The sequence below is a fragment of the Melanostigma gelatinosum genome, assembly GCF_949748355.1.
Source record: "Melanostigma gelatinosum genome assembly, chromosome: 8".
Classification (NCBI taxonomy): Eukaryota; Metazoa; Chordata; class Actinopteri; order Perciformes; family Zoarcidae; genus Melanostigma; species Melanostigma gelatinosum.
In genome coordinates this window covers 17,458,150-17,477,525 of record NC_136641.1, presented here as the reverse complement: position 1 = coordinate 17,477,525, position 19,376 = coordinate 17,458,150, and the positions used below count along the sequence as shown (strand labels likewise).

General features: G+C 41.9%; 1 protein-coding gene across 1 annotated transcript in view; it reads left to right on the top strand.

Moving 5' to 3' along the window:
* Nucleotides 1-19,376, top strand: part of lama5 (laminin, alpha 5) — a gene marked incomplete at its 5' end in the record, with an annotated part of 86,405 nt that overhangs the window by 40,140 nt on the left and 26,889 nt on the right. Inside the window, 24 exons of the mRNA XM_079274463.1 lie at nt 1,004-1,119; nt 5,179-5,297; nt 5,707-5,797; nt 5,964-6,098; nt 6,244-6,303; nt 6,961-7,101; nt 7,930-8,067; nt 8,532-8,666; nt 9,414-9,548; nt 9,751-9,888; nt 10,604-10,656; nt 11,065-11,164; nt 11,280-11,332; nt 11,848-11,953; nt 12,076-12,175; nt 12,763-12,919; nt 14,135-14,273; nt 15,392-15,534; nt 15,847-15,950; nt 16,316-16,469; nt 16,584-16,747; nt 17,869-17,977; nt 18,258-18,355; nt 18,441-18,654. Of these exons, the coding sequence (XP_079130589.1) occupies nt 1,004-1,119; nt 5,179-5,297; nt 5,707-5,797; nt 5,964-6,098; nt 6,244-6,303; nt 6,961-7,101; nt 7,930-8,067; nt 8,532-8,666; nt 9,414-9,548; nt 9,751-9,888; nt 10,604-10,656; nt 11,065-11,164; nt 11,280-11,332; nt 11,848-11,953; nt 12,076-12,175; nt 12,763-12,919; nt 14,135-14,273; nt 15,392-15,534; nt 15,847-15,950; nt 16,316-16,469; nt 16,584-16,747; nt 17,869-17,977; nt 18,258-18,355; nt 18,441-18,654 (2,902 nt within the window). The remainder of the gene's footprint in view (nt 1-1,003; nt 1,120-5,178; nt 5,298-5,706; nt 5,798-5,963; nt 6,099-6,243; nt 6,304-6,960; nt 7,102-7,929; nt 8,068-8,531; nt 8,667-9,413; nt 9,549-9,750; nt 9,889-10,603; nt 10,657-11,064; nt 11,165-11,279; nt 11,333-11,847; nt 11,954-12,075; nt 12,176-12,762; nt 12,920-14,134; nt 14,274-15,391; nt 15,535-15,846; nt 15,951-16,315; nt 16,470-16,583; nt 16,748-17,868; nt 17,978-18,257; nt 18,356-18,440; nt 18,655-19,376) is intronic.

The window sequence follows — 19,376 nt, the reverse complement described above, 5'->3', positions numbered from 1 at the left end:
TAAACTAGTGACTGCAGACAAAATTCTGCTTGATGTATCACAAATACGTTTGTTTTAAATCTGCGTCAGGCCGCGTTGGGATGGAGGTCGGGGTGGACAAATGGGTCCAACACGGGACTTTCACCCCGGAGAGTTTTGCGTGTAAAAAACAAAAGTAACGTGCTTAATTCAACCTCAACCATGAGCTTTTACTAAACCTAACCAAGTAGATCTGTTGCCTAAACCTAAACGTAATTGAGAATGCAGTTTCAAAAGCACCGCTTGCAGTTAAAACACAATGATGTTGATGTACACGTAGCTAGAAATGTTGATATGAAACGTATTTTTGGTTCAGATAAGTCGAGATTCAACGTATCGGCAGTTTGCAGGAACGTACAATGCCAATGGTTTATTCTGGCTCATGGGTTCCATATTTAGTTAGTTGTTTCAGTAAATAGTTGTTTTAGGGTTTAAATCAAACATTTGTAATTGTGGGGATATTCTTGGCTTTATTTCCCTCCTCCTGTGACTCCAGGCCTCTGTGTTTGTCTCTCCTTGAGGGTAAGAGTACTGAGAGACATGAGACAATGGCGTGAAGAGGGTTCTTCCTCCCTCCCTGCTGTGTTTTGGCCACACTCGGCAGGCCGCAGGTTTACAGACTAATCCGATTTAAAAACTGGGGTGAAGCAGTCAGCCGCTGGTCAATGAAGGAGGAAGATTAACCCTTTCATTGTTGAGGGGTCTATTTCCACTTTTCTCTCTTCTATTTACTCTCTGTCACACTCTTTCGCTCTCTCTTTCTTTGAAGTGACGGTAGCAGGGTTAGAGGTAGAGGAATGTGAACTTTTGAGAAAAGTTCACATTATGTTTTACCCAAAGCAAAGTGGGCTGAGATTAGCACATTGGTACAAGTGTGCGTGTGTGTGAGAGAGAGAGAGAGAGAGAGAGAGAATGCAGTGAATGAGTCATTTTAAACTATATCTGTTGTTTTCTTTACGCATACTGTTGTTGTTGTTGTTTACAGGTTACTGTGTGACTGTCAGCACAACACCTGTGGCCTGTCTTGTGACCATTGCTGCCCCGGATACAACCAGTTACCTTGGAAACCAGCCACGACCTACAAGGCCAACGAGTGTGAACGTGAGTAGGAGTCCTGATACTATGTTCACTGATGCACACACACACTTACTCAAGCATCTGTGGAAGAACGCATCCTTGGTCTCTCTCTCTCTCACACACACACACACACACACACACACACACACACACACACACACACACACACACACACACACACACACACTTACTCAAGCATCTGTGGAAGAACGCATCCTTGGTCTCTCTCTCTCACACACACACACACACACACGCACACACACACACTTACTCAAGCATCTGTGGAAGAACGCATCCTGGTCTCTCTCTCTCTCACACACACACACACACACACACACACACACACACACACACACACACAGTTCAACTAGTGATCCCTGCAGAGGAATGTTTTCTTTCATGTGTTGTTTCAACAGAACGAGTTGGCCTTAATTGAATGAAGCTAAACAGCCGCATGTCCTGCAATGCTGCTGTTAACTTTCTTGATAATTTTCACACGTCTGAACTGTGTCTCTAATCCTTCAGGACTTCTGGTTGAATATGAACATGAATATAATCAACATATTTTGAATACTTATTTCCTGCCATATGTGTGCTGGGAGATCCCGTTTCATTTAGAGTGGATATAATCATCATTGATGGTGGGGTGAAAAGTTCTCACAGTACCAATATATAAAAGCAGCATTTGCATTCATTATGTTAAATGACAACAATTGGAAGCATTTATTCATGGCTCCTAAGAGAGCTCAACAGTGATCACCCACTTTTTGAACGGCCCCGGTTCGGAACTGAATTTGTCATTAATTTAATCCACTGAAGGTTTGAAAAATCTAATATAAAAGGTTTTAAGCTTGGAAGAAAGCCAACCATCTACGAGATGAATCATGACCATACATTTGATTTAGAGCAAAAAATGGGACTGTGTACAATACATCATTATTTTAAGAGGGAAGGAACTACTTATCCCATAAACCATAGAGAATGGTGACTCGCCGCCTCTGGAACCTCACAAATAACTTTTTAAGTAACCGTTGGCGATCAAAAGTAAAGACCGATTCAGCAACTACACTGCTTATTTAGTTCTCAAATTCTCAAATAATTTCAGGAACACATTTCGGTGAGATATTTTTGTAACATAAGATAAAGTTTCCAAACCGAGCCACCACGTCGGTCGAGTTTGAAAGCCAGGAGCAGACCTTGGAGCAGCACGTACGAGCCTGTACCCCCACAGGTCGTTCACCGATGCGCTAAACACTTCCATTGTAACAGCGAGGTCCATCAACCAGAGACGTTGCTGTTACACGTTAGGATTGTGGGTAGTGTAGTTCTCAATGACATCACAAATAAAACGGTCTACAAGATCAAACTTCAAGTTTTTTAATTTTCTGAACTCGCCTAGGAAAGTTGTAAATTGAAAATAAATTTAGATAAAAAAGAAAAAATAATCCGGATGTTGAAATAACACTCTCTCTGCTTGTAGGCTCACAAGCTCAGTATATTTTAACACATTTTAAGTGCCGAACATTGTTGATTGAAGCATTTGAAGACCATCCGCTAAAAGCTTCAATCGTGCCGTAAAACCGCTCGGTGACCGCGTCCTGCTGCAGTCTTGATTTATCAAAGCTCCGGTTATATTTACATGTGAGAGCCGTCTGTTATCAAAGCTGCAGTTATATTTAACAGGAACAACAAGAGTATCACATTGGCAAAACGGTCACCAAAGGGCAACATGATATGAAACTACAGAGAGAGGGAGATAGAGGCGTATACTGCCGATAGAGTGAGACTATAGCGGAGCAGATTATGTTCATGCGGAAGCTGGAAGTATGTGTATCAGACAATAAAGATATCATACAGTATCTCTTTTTTCAACCAGAACACAAAGCTGCATGAATTATTGTGATGTGGCCATTTTATTTTGGCTGCATGAATAATAATAACATTACAGAAAGCCTGTGTATCATGTTTCAGTGTTTTTAAAAGAGTGATATATCGAATGTATAATCTGGCTGAGAGCAGAGTGGAGCACTGTGTCTCTGTTCACGAGCTGAGTTATTCTGGTCTGCTGGTTCCAGTGCAGTGAGTCAATTGACTGACTCACTGCATTTATTTTTTGGTTGGTTTCAAGGAAGGAAAAAAAAGTCAAATGTGCCTCAGGTCTGAGAAAAACACTCTCCACTATCGGAGCTGGAGGATAAGGACCGCTGGTTTATTCAGCCGGCACCTCTCAGGCGCTGAGGGTCAGATAAGAACAGAACACTCTCTATCGGGGTTTCACTGACTCTGTATGAAGAGCAAACGTTGGTCAGGATTTCAATGCGTGTGTGTCTTAAGCATGCGGTTCGCTTTCTTTATCTTAGATTAAGTTAAAGAATGTATGTAATCTTCTTACATGGACAATGACGAGGCCAAGTTTGGGCCGTTAGACTTCCGCTTCCTCTTTATTCATATGATGAAAGAACACAAGCACGAACTCAAGTCCTTTTTCTTGTGGTCTCCGCTTCTTCTTCTTCTTCTTCTCACACTTCTTCTTCAGTTTAGCTGGTCCTTACTGAATTACTATCAACATCTTAACATCTGCTTTCTGAGCTGGGTTTAAAGAACAGGGTTTATGGGTTATGTGGAAGATTGAAGTCAAATAGATTCGTTGAACCAGAAACAAACCAGATGCTGATGCAAAGCGCAAAAATTACATTAATCTCTAAATAATTATAATTCCAATATTTTACATCAAAATAGGATGTTGGCCTGTGTCTTCGCCCTGTGTTCAGCCCTCCACCACCCCGAAGAGGATGCACAGGTTTCCATGGATAGTTTCCTCAGTGGAGGCGTTCAAGTCCAGAGTACCTTCATGAACATGTAGTAATACACATACGTGCATGTATGGAGATGTTAAAATGCAAACCTGTTTCAACAAACAGGATGTTAAAATCAACCATTTCAACTTTGGGTATTTTCTTGACTCCCTAAAAGAGATTGCACCGGTCTTTGATCGCTGACTGTAATCTGACATGAAATAACTCTTTTATGATTCATAAAATATCCCCAACCTTCTTATTTCTCTACTTCAAACTACAAAGAACCAGAAAACTGACTTTCATCAAATGTCAGGAAATAATTAGGCGTGTGTGGCGTTAATTACACAGCTTCTCTCATTTCTCTCCTTTTATGATTTGTTTGGACACCAGCTGAATATGATCCTCAGCAGAGTGTATAATAATCTCCCATCCAGCTGCCAGAGGAAACAGCTTCCAAAACAACTACTACACTTGAAGTGACTTCACAGAGCAGCCTGAGAATAATGTCCAAGGTGGTTTCAGATCAACCTCTCGCTGAGAAAGTGATGAATCATTTAGTTGCTCTTCTGAAGAGCTGAGAAATGATACCAGGGTTCTCTGTCCATACATTAAACAGATATCTACACTACTGCACTTGTTAGTAACTACGTGTTAACTGACTGCGTGCTCTCTTCCCCTCTCCTGTTTCCTCTCGTCCTCCTCTCTGTTTTCTTTCACCCGGCTTCATGTCTCTGGCTTTGCAGCAGTTTTTACTCTCCAGGTGATCAACACTTAGTGTTGTTTCCAAATGCTTCCTGTGTGTTTGTGAGCATCTGTGCATCTCTTGTTTTATATTGATTGACCTGCTTGTGTAAAGAACTATGAGCTCAAAGTTAATGGTGTCATATAGAATTGACTATAATTCCCATGTTTTGTCGAATAATTATATTGTAGATGGAGTTAATCATTTAATATCTTTAAAGCACTTCATTCTTCATGAAAACATGGTAAACAGCAACATAGGGTTTGCAAATAATTATGTAAAATAGATTATTTTTTCATTTAATAAAAAACAAATGCATGTAAAAAATGCTCAGCTGTGATTTACAACTTTTAAACTAACTTAGTTTGTTTCATTTAGTGTTTGTATTATTATTAGTTTATTTGTTTGTCTGTTTTATTTTGTTAAAATAACACTGCAGGTAAAAACATTACCGATATGTCCCAGTTGGTTTACTGTTAAAATGTCGCTGTCCATTACCTGCTTTCCAGCTGTATTTTATGTGTGATATCTTCGGTGTTTCAGCGTGTAACTGTCACCGTCACTCGTTTGACTGTTACTACGACCCTGATGTTGATCAGAAGAGAGGCAGCATGGACACCCACGGACACAACCGAGGAGGAGGAGTCTGCCTCAACTGTCAGGTAATGGTCTTCTACTATTCCCAGTCGTAGTAGTATTCCCAGGCTGTTATTGCCTTCTTGTCTGTTCCCCTTGTGGTATCTTTAAAGTTTGGTAAAAAGGTTTTTTTTCTCGTAATTGTATGATTTTAAACTCTGAGTGCTGTAATTTTTCTTTTTTTGTTTTTGTACCTACAATGGCCCGACTGTACCGTTTTACTGAAGTAATAATGTGTTTTGAGAATGCAAAGTCAAGGAATACTTGAAAATGTACTGAATATACAGTATAAACATTGGTTACAGTTAGGCCTACAATGTATAAACATTGTATGATGAACACTCAAAATAATTGTGTTTGCATTATTGAGTTACGGATTACAGTAACTCAATAACTGACTGATAACTGATTACAACGGAAACTCGTCCTTTTCAGCATCACACCACTGGAGCCAACTGTGAGCGCTGCATCCCCACGTGCTACAGGTCACCTGACCACGCCATCGACTCCCCATTGGCCTGCTCACGTGAGTGACGGCTGTCTGTCATGATCAACTGGACATAAAACATTCAAATGCAAATATGATATATCCATCATTTATATCGTATTTGTCTTATTGCCATCTTTTTGCACCTGTATGTCTCCCCCTCCTCTTCCTCCTTCTTCCTCTTCCTCCCGCTTTGTCTCTGCAGGCTGTGACTGTCAGTCAGAGTTTACAGATGGTACCTGTGAGGATCTGACCGGTCGCTGTTTCTGCAAACCAAACTACACCGGAGAGAACTGTGACTCCTGTGCCGGCGGTTTCATGAACTTCCCAGACTGTTACCGTGAGTCCCAGACAAAAACAGCTCATGAAAACTGTCTGGGCTTTGGGATTTGATTCTCCAAAGGGACTGGACAACACATCCATATCCACCATACCTAAAACCCTCTGGCTTCTAATCTCTCTCTTTCTCTCTCTGTGTCCATCAGCCATCCCCATCTATCCATCCAACAACAACGGCGAGGCCAAACCTGCAGGAGAGATCATCAGTAAGATGTTTTATTTTTTGCTGCTGTGTCCGTTATTTCTTTTTATTTGACATATATTTGTGTGTTGTCTTGTTGTTGCGTTTCGTTCCTATTTGACTATAAAGCTTTTGACTCTCTTATCTAAACCATTACAAAGTATTTAAGAACAATTGTTGTCAGCAAATATAGCAGAGGGAATGGTTTCAGTACAGAGAGAAATGTGCAAAGAAAGGTCAGCTAATAATATAAGTTATCAATAAATTCACATGCTAGTGACTGACCTTCATACTCCCATACTGTTTCTGTGTTTACCATGTTCCTCTTCATCTGTTCAGCTGTGGAGGATTTTGGTGAAAGTCAGATGTTTGGGGGAGTTTTGGGAAAATCAGTGTGGCGTGAATGGAATTTCAGTAGAATGTGATAAGATGGACAAAACAAAACACTGTTCAGTCCAACCTCATAGATACATGTTAGTGTACCGCCTACTGTGGCTGGGGAGTTTTGCTTGAGATTAAATAACTTGGGATGCATTCTCAATATATAGATAACTTTGACGAAATCTCTTTCACATAGTTTTTTGTTTTTTTTAAATCACCTGTTCTCCCTATCAAAAGTTAAATAACTTTATTGACAACAAACATTACTGCCAAAAAACATGTTTATGTCGTCTGTCTGCAGACTGTGAGTGCAGTGCTGCCGGTACTGTGGATAACTCCTGCAGGCTGGACCCCCGAACCCGGACCTGCGTCTGTAAACCAGGTTTCACTGGTGACCACTGCGACACCTGTGCTCCAGGTTTCCATGGACTCAACTGTCAGGGTGAGGGATGCTTACATGGATAGACAAATATATTAGGGCTGCCACTATCTATTATTTGCATTACTGATTAATCTGCCCAATATTTATTTCATTAATAAATGATCCTTTGGTCTGTAAAAACATCAGAAAACACTGCAAAATATCCTGGGCCGTGGCTACACGTGTCTTTTTAATGCGACTTTTGTGATCGGACGCCCCGAATCTGAGCTCAGCTGTGTCCACATGCGTGTGTCCACACACATAATTGTGCACAAATAAAGGATGAAGCTTCAGATGATGATCCCTCCTCTTTTCAAAGCCATCAAATACAATGACTAAGCTTTAATTGAGGAGTGTGTTCAAATCCCCAGGCTGCAGAGGTTTTTGATTGCAAAACTTTGACAGTTGAGTTTAATGGGTTGGGTCCCATTTGTTCTGCTCACACAGACAAAGATACAAATGCACAGACAGAGGTAGGAATTCCGAAAGCTTTATTTATAGGCTCGTTTACTTATTCTGTTAGTTTACCACCCAGGAGTAGCCTCACACACACACACACACACACACACACACACACACACACACACACACACACACACACACACACACACACACACACACACACACACACACACACTCACACACTCCTGAATAAACAGCTTGCTTCTAAGCTGTGTTAATCACAGTGAATAGTTTTACAGCTTTCCTTCAGTCAATTAAGATGATAAAACACACACACACATTCATCTCTCACTAGAATTTAATAAAATCATGTTATTTATCAGTCTGTGTTGCTGCTGTTTAAATGATCTAACTTGTGTGTGTGTGTGTGTGTGTGTGTGTCTGCAGCCTGTCAGTGTTCAGGTCCCGGCTGTCTGGACGGGTCATGTGACTTTGTGACCGGTCACAGTGTGTGCCGGAGTGGTTTCCAAGGCTATGAGTGTGACCAGTGTGCACCGGGCTACTTCAACTACCCGCTCTGCCAACGTGAGTCTTCTGTGACGATGTATACATTTACTGTCTTTTATTTTTTAAAGGCACAATGAGTAGGATGTAGTACACCAGATTCACTCTCCTTTTGGAATGAGCTTTGCAGGGTTGGAAATTAGCATCAGCCAGCAGCAAAATGCTGGTAAAATATGCAGCTGGCTGCCAGATTTGCTTCATTCACCAGCCAAAAAAACAGTGGTAATTAGTAGAGTGGCCGGTAAAAATTTGGAATACACCAGTCACAGTGGCATGTCCAACCCTGGAGCTTTGTTTGCTCGGCATTTGGCCTCCCCAACACCCCAACAGACACCGCCACACACTTCTAGTGGGTCATAAGTGATGATTGAGAGGTATTATTTTGTGTGAATCTTGTGCCTTTAAAGGCCAACGTTTATGTTCGGTGTACAACTAAATCCTGGCTCCATCGAAATCACAAAGACTCTCCCCGTCTCTCTCTCCAGTGTGTGGCTGTCGTACACTCGGCTCTCTGCCCGAAGGTTGCGATGCGTCTGGTCGTTGTCTGTGTAAACCAGAGTTTCAGGGTCTTCGATGTGAACAGTGCAGATCTGGATTCCACTCCTACCCCAACTGTCAAGGTACACACACACACACGCGTGCACACACACAGACATTTGAAAATAACGTGATTAAATGCACCTGTTACTGCTGTGTACTGTCATGAAAAGAGAGAATACGATATCCTGCTGGACTGAACACATATGGACTCACATGGAAACACTTAACTTAACGCACCTTCTTATGAAGTGTTATGTTGCCTTGTGAAATTAAGTCAAGTTTCACCTTTTCAGTGTCAAAGAATAAATCGACAAAAAGTAATAATACAGTTACAAGGAAAGGATACTGCTCTGAAATATGGGACCGAGTTGCTAGTTTGAATCCCTGGACTGGGTATGAAAAGAAACAACTAACTGTAGACAATTCCATTATTTTATTCAAAGCCTAAACTTGGCAGAACAAATTAAACGAAAGAGAAACATAATATTTCCCCAGCACATTCAGTTACTCTCAGATATACTCAGACTTAAGTATCCAGGTCTCAATGAGGAGACTCATATTTTGTTCTTTTCTTTGTACCGTCCTCTCAGCTTTTCTTTCAGCCTATGTAAAAAAAGCTGTTGGTACCTGTCTTACATTTGTGATGTCTATAAACTACGTTTTGTTTGTTTATTAAACGCCTTGATGACCGACAGTGGTCAAACATGTTTGCTCTTTTAATGATAATAATAACAAAGACTTTTAATATTTCCCTCCTCGTTTGTCTTTTATTTTGTCGTGCCTGGATTGCCTTCCTGTTTGTTATGTCTCACCTCTTGTTTTCTCAGTGTGCACCTGTGATCCTCGCACCTCATTGGACTCCAGCTGCACTGCGTCGGGTCACTGCCACTGCCAGCCCAATTACAGCGGAACGTCATGTGACCAGTGCGCTCCCGGTTACTACGCTTACCCAAGCTGCACACGTAAGTCGTCGAACTTCATATTGACGCCTTAAACTCCTGACTGGTTTCTGTTCGGTGAACAAAGTCATACACTTTGTGTCGTTTGGAAATCTCACTTGACTTCTTGTGAGGCTGGTACATGATGCTTACTGGCTAAAGACATCAACACCAATCAATTGATGAGACTGGTGAATAACTGGCGTTGATCATGTGTTTGTTCCAGCCTGCCAGTGTTCTGCAGAGGGCTCCCGCTACACCAGCTGTGACCAGGTGACGGGACAGTGTGTGTGTCCGCCCGACGTGGTGGGGCTGAGGTGTGACAGCTGTGCACGCGGCGCCTACGGATTCCCCAACTGCAGAGGTGAAAACAACACGCACACACGCAGGTTAAACACGGGCAAATTCTCTTGACTGCCTAATATAATGGAGGTGAGGTGTGACAGCTGCAGTTAATGTGACCTACAGCTAATCACACACACACACACACTTAGAGAGAACATGAGTAAGATCACAAGCATTTTTAGAGGGCAGCACTGCTGTCTTGGAAGCACGAGCAATGCTACATTCACACACAAAGTCTGCAGAATGAGGAAAACCTCCTGTTCATTCTGCCTTGTGGGTGTGTTCACACATTATCTCAAGTGGTTACCTCCACTGCTAGCTTCAGCTTTACAGTGACACCATTTACCAGAGGTGTGGACTTGAGTCACATGAACTCAAGTCAGACACAAGTCACAAATTTGATGACTTTAGACTCCACAAAGACTTTGAACTCGGGTTGGACTTTAGCACGGACTCATGACTTGGACGTTGAGCATTTGACCAAGGGAATATAGGCTATCTAGCGTTCTCTAAATCACTATGGCAGGATGAGGTTTTCTCAGTGTCAGGCTCCGAAATGTTAACTTCCTCTTCTCACTGAGCTTCAGTCTTGTGTTTCTTAAATCTTGTACACACCAACTGCCTCCTTGTGCCTGCTATTAAAGATATTTCATCTTGACTCTTGCTGTACACTTCTCATTACTGCATTTTGACAACCAGTTGGATCAATATTTTCTTTTCTTTGTCATTTACAGCTGGTACCTGCCACCCTGCCGGCTCTGTTCAGTATGTGGTGCAGCCACCGGTGGTGAGTTTTCAAGGTTTTATGTGTTTGTTTATTGTTCATGTTATGATTTTTTTTAACAAATTATTTTTAAGATGAACTGTGACACAAAATAGTTCCAACTGAAAGAGCTGAGCTAATTATGGAAGCCCATTTCAGTTTACCAGGGGTGCCCCAGGAGACCCCCTTGACCATTATAATGAGAACATTTCTTGAATTAATGACTTAATATCTCAAATGAATGACTTAGTATCTAAAAATAATAAGAAAATGTCTCAAGATTTGTGATCTAAATCATTATTTTGAGACAGTTTGTCATTTTTACGCACAAGATCTCTTTTATCATCAAGATTAAGAGTTGATCTTGTTATTTTCTTTTACTGGCAGAGATGGCCACATATTAGTTTATTTTCCTGTCAATAACCCTCTCAGGGCCAATGTGAGTGCCGTCGTCATGTGGAGGGCCCGGCTTGTGACAAATGTAAAGCTCTGTACTGGAACCTCTCCCCTGACACTCCTGATGGATGCACCAGTAAGAGATGCTACAAACACACACACACACACCTCACGTAATGTTTCGCTCGTTCGAATGCAGTAAATGGAGCTCATAAATGAACTGAAGTCTGAGTGTCTTCTTTCTCCTGCAGACTGTGAGTGTAACATTGCAGGTACCATCAGTGGGGTTGCAGAGTGTGCACAGGTGAGCACATATTAACTGCAGTTCTTTGGCCTGTATTTAGATGTTTATACTGTAGTCTCCTCCTGTAGAGATGGTGCATTTAGCACATTCATATTTGAACTTGAAGACAGAAATTAAGATAAAAAATGTTGTGGTTTTTATGACTTTTTATGACTTGTTTATTTTTGGTTATCATTTTTTCTGTAAGTGAAAAACGAACCAAGAATTAGTTGGTATAATGGGATGTTACACATGTTTGGAGTGAATGTCGGTGTATCAATTTTGGTAATTTTATCTCCATTGTTGGCCTTTATTAACTAGTGTATCCCTTTAAAAAGTTGCTCTATTGTCCTTAACTAAATATGTGCCATATGCAGTGACAGCCGAAGTGGTTGGAAAATAAAAAATGTGGAATCGGAAAAGATGTTCCTCGTGATGCATGAGGGTTAAACAGACGACAGAATGATCAATACTGCCCTTTTACTGTTTTACTGTTATCATTCTAATAGTAATAATCTACTTCTTGTCTCTGACAGGAAACTGGTCAGTGTCACTGTAAGCCCAACGCTTGCAGTGGAACCTGCTCCACCTGTAAAGATGGCTACTACAACCTGCAGGAGCACAGCTACTTTGGCTGCCAGGGTGAGTGCTCATCAGCTGTGTTAAATAACACTTTTTAAATGTCGTTACCCCATTCAGACAAAAGCTTTGAGTGCTGTGGTGCGGCCATCTTCCATTTACATTTTTGTGTGTCGTGTATTTAGGTTGCCAGTGTGACATTGGAGGTTCATCGGGTCAGTCTTGTGGAGAGAGGAACGGCCGTTGTCGCTGCAGGCCCAATGTGGAGGGGCCAAAGTGTGATCTGTGAGTTAAACAACAGACCTGAGAGGGATTTCAAATAGTATTTGATGTACTTGTATTTTGTTTATTTGCAGTTAACAATGAGACTCAGACCAAGATTTCAGGCCAAATACATTGGTAGTGAATCTTAAAATGAAGACTACATTTCCTATAGTTCCAATTGCCCTATCACGAAAAAAAAAGAAGCGATTCTTCAGTCCTTATATGTTTGGGTTGACCAGACAATAAACATGCAGAAAGGAAGTTACTTTATCACCCTTCCTTCTCTGGTAATGGGTTGTTCATGATGCAGGAAGTAATTACAATAAAACACAATACAATAAGAATTTCAAGACATCAAATTACAAATAGAAAGTGCAGGAAATGAACTGCAGTTGCTTGCTTCTGAACAGGAAATATCTGGCCTCATATTGCCAACTTTATTTGATGAAATACGTGGGTCATAAAAGACCAATATCACCACATAAATTACGGAATGATGGAAGAAAAGAGAAAACCGTCTGGAGACCTAACTTTATAAAAATGTTCATCCATTGCTTGTTTCTACATTAGCTCTATTACCCTCTAAATGCACCTTACTGTGTCTGCAGACCTCGTACAGATCATTACTTCCCAGACCTCCACCACCTGAAGTTTGAGATTGAGGAGGGAACCATGCTCGATGGCCGAACGGTGCGATTTGGCTACAACCCTCTGGAGTTCCCTGACTTCAGCTGGAGAGGTTATGCTCAGATGTCCCCCGTCCAGGTAGGAACTTCACATTTGACCTTTACCATCGGCCTTTACCATACAGTACATACACTAATGAAAACATAGTCATGAATAATATAGTCCAATTCTGCTCATATAGTTCCCTGAAATCCTACACAGTGGCCCTTGTAAGTTAGTACTGATACTACAGTCTTGAGATATCCATTACTCCAGATCATTGTATTTCTTGTCATCTCACTGATTTGTTTTCCAATACTACAGTAAATATATTTCGACGTGCTTTTCTTACAAATGACGTGATCGTTATTATGCATTACATATTTGTGTGACTGTGGCCCGTCATTTATGCTCCTCCTGCATGAACCAGAAAGCTAGCTCCATGGCTGAAAGTCATGTGGACATTTGAAGCGATATTTCTCATTGGTAGAATTACTTCTCAGCACTTGCTACTCCTGAGCACTTGGGAGTTTAACATTAAATGTAATTTAACTTTTACTTACCGTATGCCTCTGTTGATGAAGTAGTTGACCGATGTTGAACCAGTGTTCCTTGTCTCAATAAGGATCTGAAAGGTTAATCTTTTTCAGTCATTTTGCAAGTTTTTGAATGACAGTGAAAGTAAATCATCTGGAAAGATATTTTTAGAGGCTAACTACTTCTGAGCTTCTTCGTGTGTTTGTGCTGAGAAGTGGAGATCCAGAGAGAAATATTCTGTTGATCTGGGTGATTAAAGTGTTTGCTTTTGGTGGTGACGGTATTAAAGTCTTCCTTTTGACTTGGCTTCTCTTATTCTGTTGGTGTTTCCTTTATTCATCCCTCCCTCCTTCATGTATTTTTTCTCATCCCCCTTTACTCTTCTCTCCTCATCACACTTCTCTCTCCATCTTTTTCCTCTTAAATACTACAAACCTCCATTTAATGTTTCCCTCATCTTTCATCCATTCTATCCTGCCCTCCACTCCAATTCACCCCCCTCCTCTTCCCTCTGTACTCCCTTGCACTGTCTCCCCCTCCTTCCCCCTTGTCTTTCCTTTTGCTTCACCTCTCCTGCTTCCTTTATCCACCCTCCTCTTGCTACTTCCCACCTTCTCCTTTTCTTCCACTCTCTTTCTCCTTCTTCCCTTGCTTGTCTTCCATCTTTACCCTCATCCTCTTCCCTCCCATGTTTCCCTATACCTCTTCCTTCTCTTCATCGTCTCCCCCCCACTGTTCTCCCTCTGCCTGCTGCCTTGCTCACTGGTCGTTCGGCAGTCCAAAGTGTTGGTGTCGGTGTCGGTCAGCTCGCCAGACCTCTTCCACGTGGTGCTACGCTACGCCAACAGGAGGGGTTTGGATGTTCGGGGCCGGGTGTCGGTCATAGACGACGGCTGGAACTACTACTGTGGTAACTGTGAGTGAGAAAAAAAAGACGGTGAATGCTTCCGAGCTACTTCTTCTGTCTTCTCTCATCCCCTCCATCCCAGAGGCAGTGCACTAATTGCTCATTTGAAAGCGGCACCTCCGCACCACTTATCTATTTATTTCCATGCTTTGCTCTGGATTTCAGCTGTGTTCCAAAGATATGTCTGAAATTTAGATTCCAAGTCAGAATTCTAACTGGGAATCAACATCATATGGAAAATGTTAAACATACAAATTTAAAACTTCAATAGAACAGTTTGTTCTACGCATTTTATAGTTAGCAGTCAGAAATGTCTGCTAAATATCTTTGATACAGCAGTAGCCTTTGCATGAAGAACATTTTACATTGTGCAAAAAAAAATGAGTCCAGAGGTTTCTCTGACATTTATATGTTTTGATTGGAACATAACTTAATTCCAGCTTAATCTGCCGTCTCCTCCTTTCTTGCTTCGCCCCCGTCGGCTATCTATCTGTCAGATGATGGAGGGATGTGTGTTTTGGTTGGTGATGTTGAGCTGCTGTTGGTGGCGGCCTCTCCTCCATCTTTTCTCACCTTCAGGGCCACAGATCAGTGCAGAGTTCAGGGATTTATTACTTAAGTATTCATATCTTCTACCCTCCACACTTCCTCTTCTCCCACTTCCTCCCTTTGCAAACCCGTCCCTGTAGACTGCAGTGAAGCTTCAGGTTTATGTGAGCGAAGCAGACGTCTATCTGACTCGCTTCATCCTCAGATATGTAAACTCTGAGGGCGCTACGTCCAACGGTAAAATAACAGCCTATCAGGTCAACCGCAGAGGTAGGTGTACACCAATCACAGGAGAGTACCAGTGTGAGTGTTTACAGCAGTGGATGAGATGTATGTGTGAGTGTCTTGTTGTATTAATCAAACACAATTCATAGTTTTTGTCTCCTGGTTTCAATACAATTGCATTTTTGTATTTTTTTTTTTTTACATTTAAATGTATTTTCTTCTCTGGAACACGGTTTTATTGTTGCTAATTCATGTCTTTCCCTCAAATACATGTACAGTATTCACCTAATTCTCTCTTTTGATTGCATTTTAGTTGTAATATCATACATGTCTGGTGTGTGTGTGTTTTCCAGGTTCAGAGCAGTCCAAACAGATTGTCTTTGCTCCCAGTGCGGAGCCGACTTTTGTCAACGTTCCCCAGAACACCTTTGTTGAACCGTTTGTCCTGAACCCGGGAACCTGGACTGTTGTTATAGAGGCTGAGGGAATCCTGCTGGTGAGACAGACACACACACACACACACACACACACACACACACACACACACACACACACACACACACACACACACACACACACACACTACTCATCTGTTTTTAAACATGTCTGCAAACACTTAAACCTCTAAATGGTGATGCGAAGCCACCGTTGGCACAGAAAGCCGAGAGAGAAATGCATTGTCATGTTTTGTCGAGATAATGACCAGAATACTCATATTTAATCCACCAAATGTCAGCACAAGTTGACAAAGTGATTGAATTCATTGTTCACCAAGTAACACTGTATTCATCGTCTGTCTCGCCTTCAGGATTACCTGGTCCTTCTGCCCAGTGCCTACTATGAAGCTCCCATCCTGCAGATCAAAGTTTCTGAGCCCTGCTCCTACAGCTCTGTGCCCGAAGCCAGCCAGAGGTAAATATGCACATTAATTTTTCACGAAATATAGCTAAATGATAGCAGACCAACACAGCTAGCCTGGCTCTGTGGGAGTGTAAAAACAGGTTGTGGTTTTATGGGGAGTTATGTGTGGGACCATTTCTTAGCGGGGCACAGTGACTTTCTGAATTCCAAGACATAATCCATCACATAACTCCTGTTAAGAAATAGTTTATACACTTGTACAGATTATGCAAAAACAATATAATGTGTTAGTGAGCTTTAGAGGTCTGATACATTTCCTTCAGAGAACCATTTCCTCAAAGATGGACTTAAAAATACAATAAACGAACTGAAACAATCACATTTTAAGTGACTGTTGCATCTCTTTGTCCATGTAGCTGTCTGCAGTACAGATATCTGTCTCTAGACTCCTTCCCCTCAATCTCCGGCAACGATGCCAGCTGTCGCAACGACAACCACCTGCCGCGCCCCTGCCCAACTGAGAAGGTCACCCCACGCCACCCTGACATGGCCGTCTGCAGTGGCTACGATGTAAGAGAAGTGTTTGTGCAGTATGTGTGTTGGTTTATAGAAACACAAAGACTCAGAGGCCAGACAGGGCTTTAATAACTGTGTTTTTAAATATAAATCGAATTCACGCTTCAGATCAGCGTCCAGCTGCGAGGGCGTCTGCCGTCTCCGGGCGATTACGTTCTGGTCGTGGAATATTCCAGCGAGGAAGAACTGCCACAAACTCTGTCTGTCGCTGTAAACATGCCGGGAGCACGAACACACGAGCACCGCTTAACCCTGCACCACTGCAAATACAGGTACGAAGAAGATCTTTTCTCAGGTTCGGTGCTTTTAACTTTATTTCCTAAGTGCAGAAATCTGGAGCGGACGGAACTAAAAGATGTCGATCTGTAGTCACATTTAGCATCCTATTTTTAAAGATGAATGAGTGAATTGATGCGTAGCTCCACACCACTGCTCTTTGGAGAAAACACTTATTTCCACACCTCTGACCAGAATGAAGGTGGACCTGCAGGGTTTGTATGATTTACAGATAATAATCATAGGCCCTTCCTAAGTCCCGCCCCCCTGAGTTACTCTCGTACAAGCTTGACAGACAGAAACATGGCGACACCGGTTCTGTTAAGGCGCTGCAGTGTGTAATTTAAACTACTTTCCGTTCCACAGTGACCATAAACACTACTCCCTACTCCCTGTTCAGGGAATGCCGGTTACATAAACCCCTCCAATACCTGTTGCAGCTGCTGATGAACACTAATGAAATCAAATATTATATTTATAAAGAAAATAAATATATTTGGTGGTCTCCTCCCTCCCTGAATAAGTTCATAATAATAACAATAATATTTGGATTGGAAATCAATAACATTGTTGTTAAACTTCGCCAAACTCCACGAACAGCGATGTCTCCAGAGCACAAGGCCGACTGCAGCATGAGTGCTGTCCTCAACTGTTGGTTAGGTTAGTTTCTAACTACAGAAGCTAACATTAGCATTGACAGCTAATATTTACGTTTCGTATGAATTTGTTTGGTTTGCATAGGCCTGTGCGAACGCTCCAGCACGGCGCGATGACTGACGGGTAGTCTTGCTTGTCAATTTCTGGCAAAGTGAAGAGCCGTTGTTGAGTTCTTCCCTACGCAGTTCACTGTTACCTTTGACCTGAGCATGTTTTCTCCCTCAGGTTTGTAACCTTACTAAACATGGCTGAGTACCCTGTGCAGAACATATGGCAGCGAACGACTCGGTGTTCGGACCGCAGCCTATTTATTCTGGCTGCAGTGAAAAGTTTGTGTGTTTTTACCATAATGTGTGGACTCAGCTGGTTCACAGTTTACTGTTACCGTCTGTTCTTTCTGAAGTCTGTCAACAGCTCTTAATCACTCTGTGTGTGTGTGTGTGTGTGTGTGTTTGAGTAGCTTCCTGTGTCGAGTCGTGGCCATCGATGGACAAAACAGAGCGGCCGTCTTTTCTCTCCCCTCTGATGCAGAGATCCAGCTCATCTCCGACCGTGCCAGCTTCTTCCTGGTGAGAGCACCACCCACGTCACATGATAGACCCGGAGATCAGCGTGACATGAGCATGCTGGAGATATGTTGTAAACATGGAAGGTTTCTCTGTCCTTAAATGGTTTAGCGCATTTAAAAGAGATTTCCAAGAGAATGATCTCTTAAATTTGCATGTTTTGAATATTATAAATAAATAATAAGTGACAAATTACTTTATCAAACATTGATTATTTTTCTCTTGATTGACCATCTTGTGAATATTTCCATGAACAACCTGTGTGTTTCTTCACTGTCTTCAGCACAAAGTGTACCTGGTGCCTAAAGACCAATTTACCATGGAGTATGTCACACCTAAAGTCCACTGCATCAGCACTCACGGACAGTTCTCACCTGACAGGTAAAGTAACATACATTAACTGTACCGTGACTCTTTTATAAATATGCACATACTTAGCTCCTACTACTTCCCTCTGTTTCTGTAGTTCCTCCTGCGTCCCCTCACGCTTCCAGACCCCGTCAGACTCGCTGGTCCTGAAGGAGGGCCAGAGCTCCTCCATGCAGGAGCCCATCCTGGCCTCCCCTGCAGCAGCTCCTCCTCTGCCCTTCCACCAGAGTGACGAGTTGGCCTGGACGGGAGGAGACAGACCTCCCCACGCAGCAGATAATGGCGACCACATGAGGCTGGATTCACTGCAGGTACACACGCTGATGCATTTATTGAAGATGTTAGACTTTTAAATGTCAGTCTTTTGTAGGGATCATGTTCACATTCGTTGTGTTTGGAGTTGTTTGCTTGAGATACAGATATTTTCCTGCCTCTGTTTGGTTCATAGAGTTGTTGGAAAGTAGTTATTTTGATATATTTTATGTAACTATTATTATTTCTTTAAGTTTCTACTTTAATGCAAACATAAATGTTCATTTTTTATAAGTCACAAGTTCCTATATAGATGAGACTATTACAGGATAGATACAGGTAGATGATGATACTTTCTCATATGAAACCATCCAGTATAGTATATTATATACTAGAGTATATCACGTTTTTTGAATTAGGATCACCTGGACCGGCTGGACTAAGAAAGCTCTTCGTAAAACTCTCTGTCCTCTTCTAAAAGTACTATCATGCCTTTCAAACTCAATTCAAACCAACAGTAGGAAATGACCCCAACATGCAGAGGTGTATGGGTATAATGAAACGGATGCTTGTGGTCCTCATGACTGTGGACAACTACAGTCTGGAATGATACTCAAATTCAAGAGGAATAAGTCCCCGCTGAGCTTCAGTTCCAGGAATGAGGAACAGATTTAATTTTAAGGGATGACACGTAACCAAAACACTTCAGTGATAAAAAGGCAATACAGTAAGTTTGTCGACTGTGATTCAGAAGAAAAAAAATCTAAAAGTCTGTCTGTTT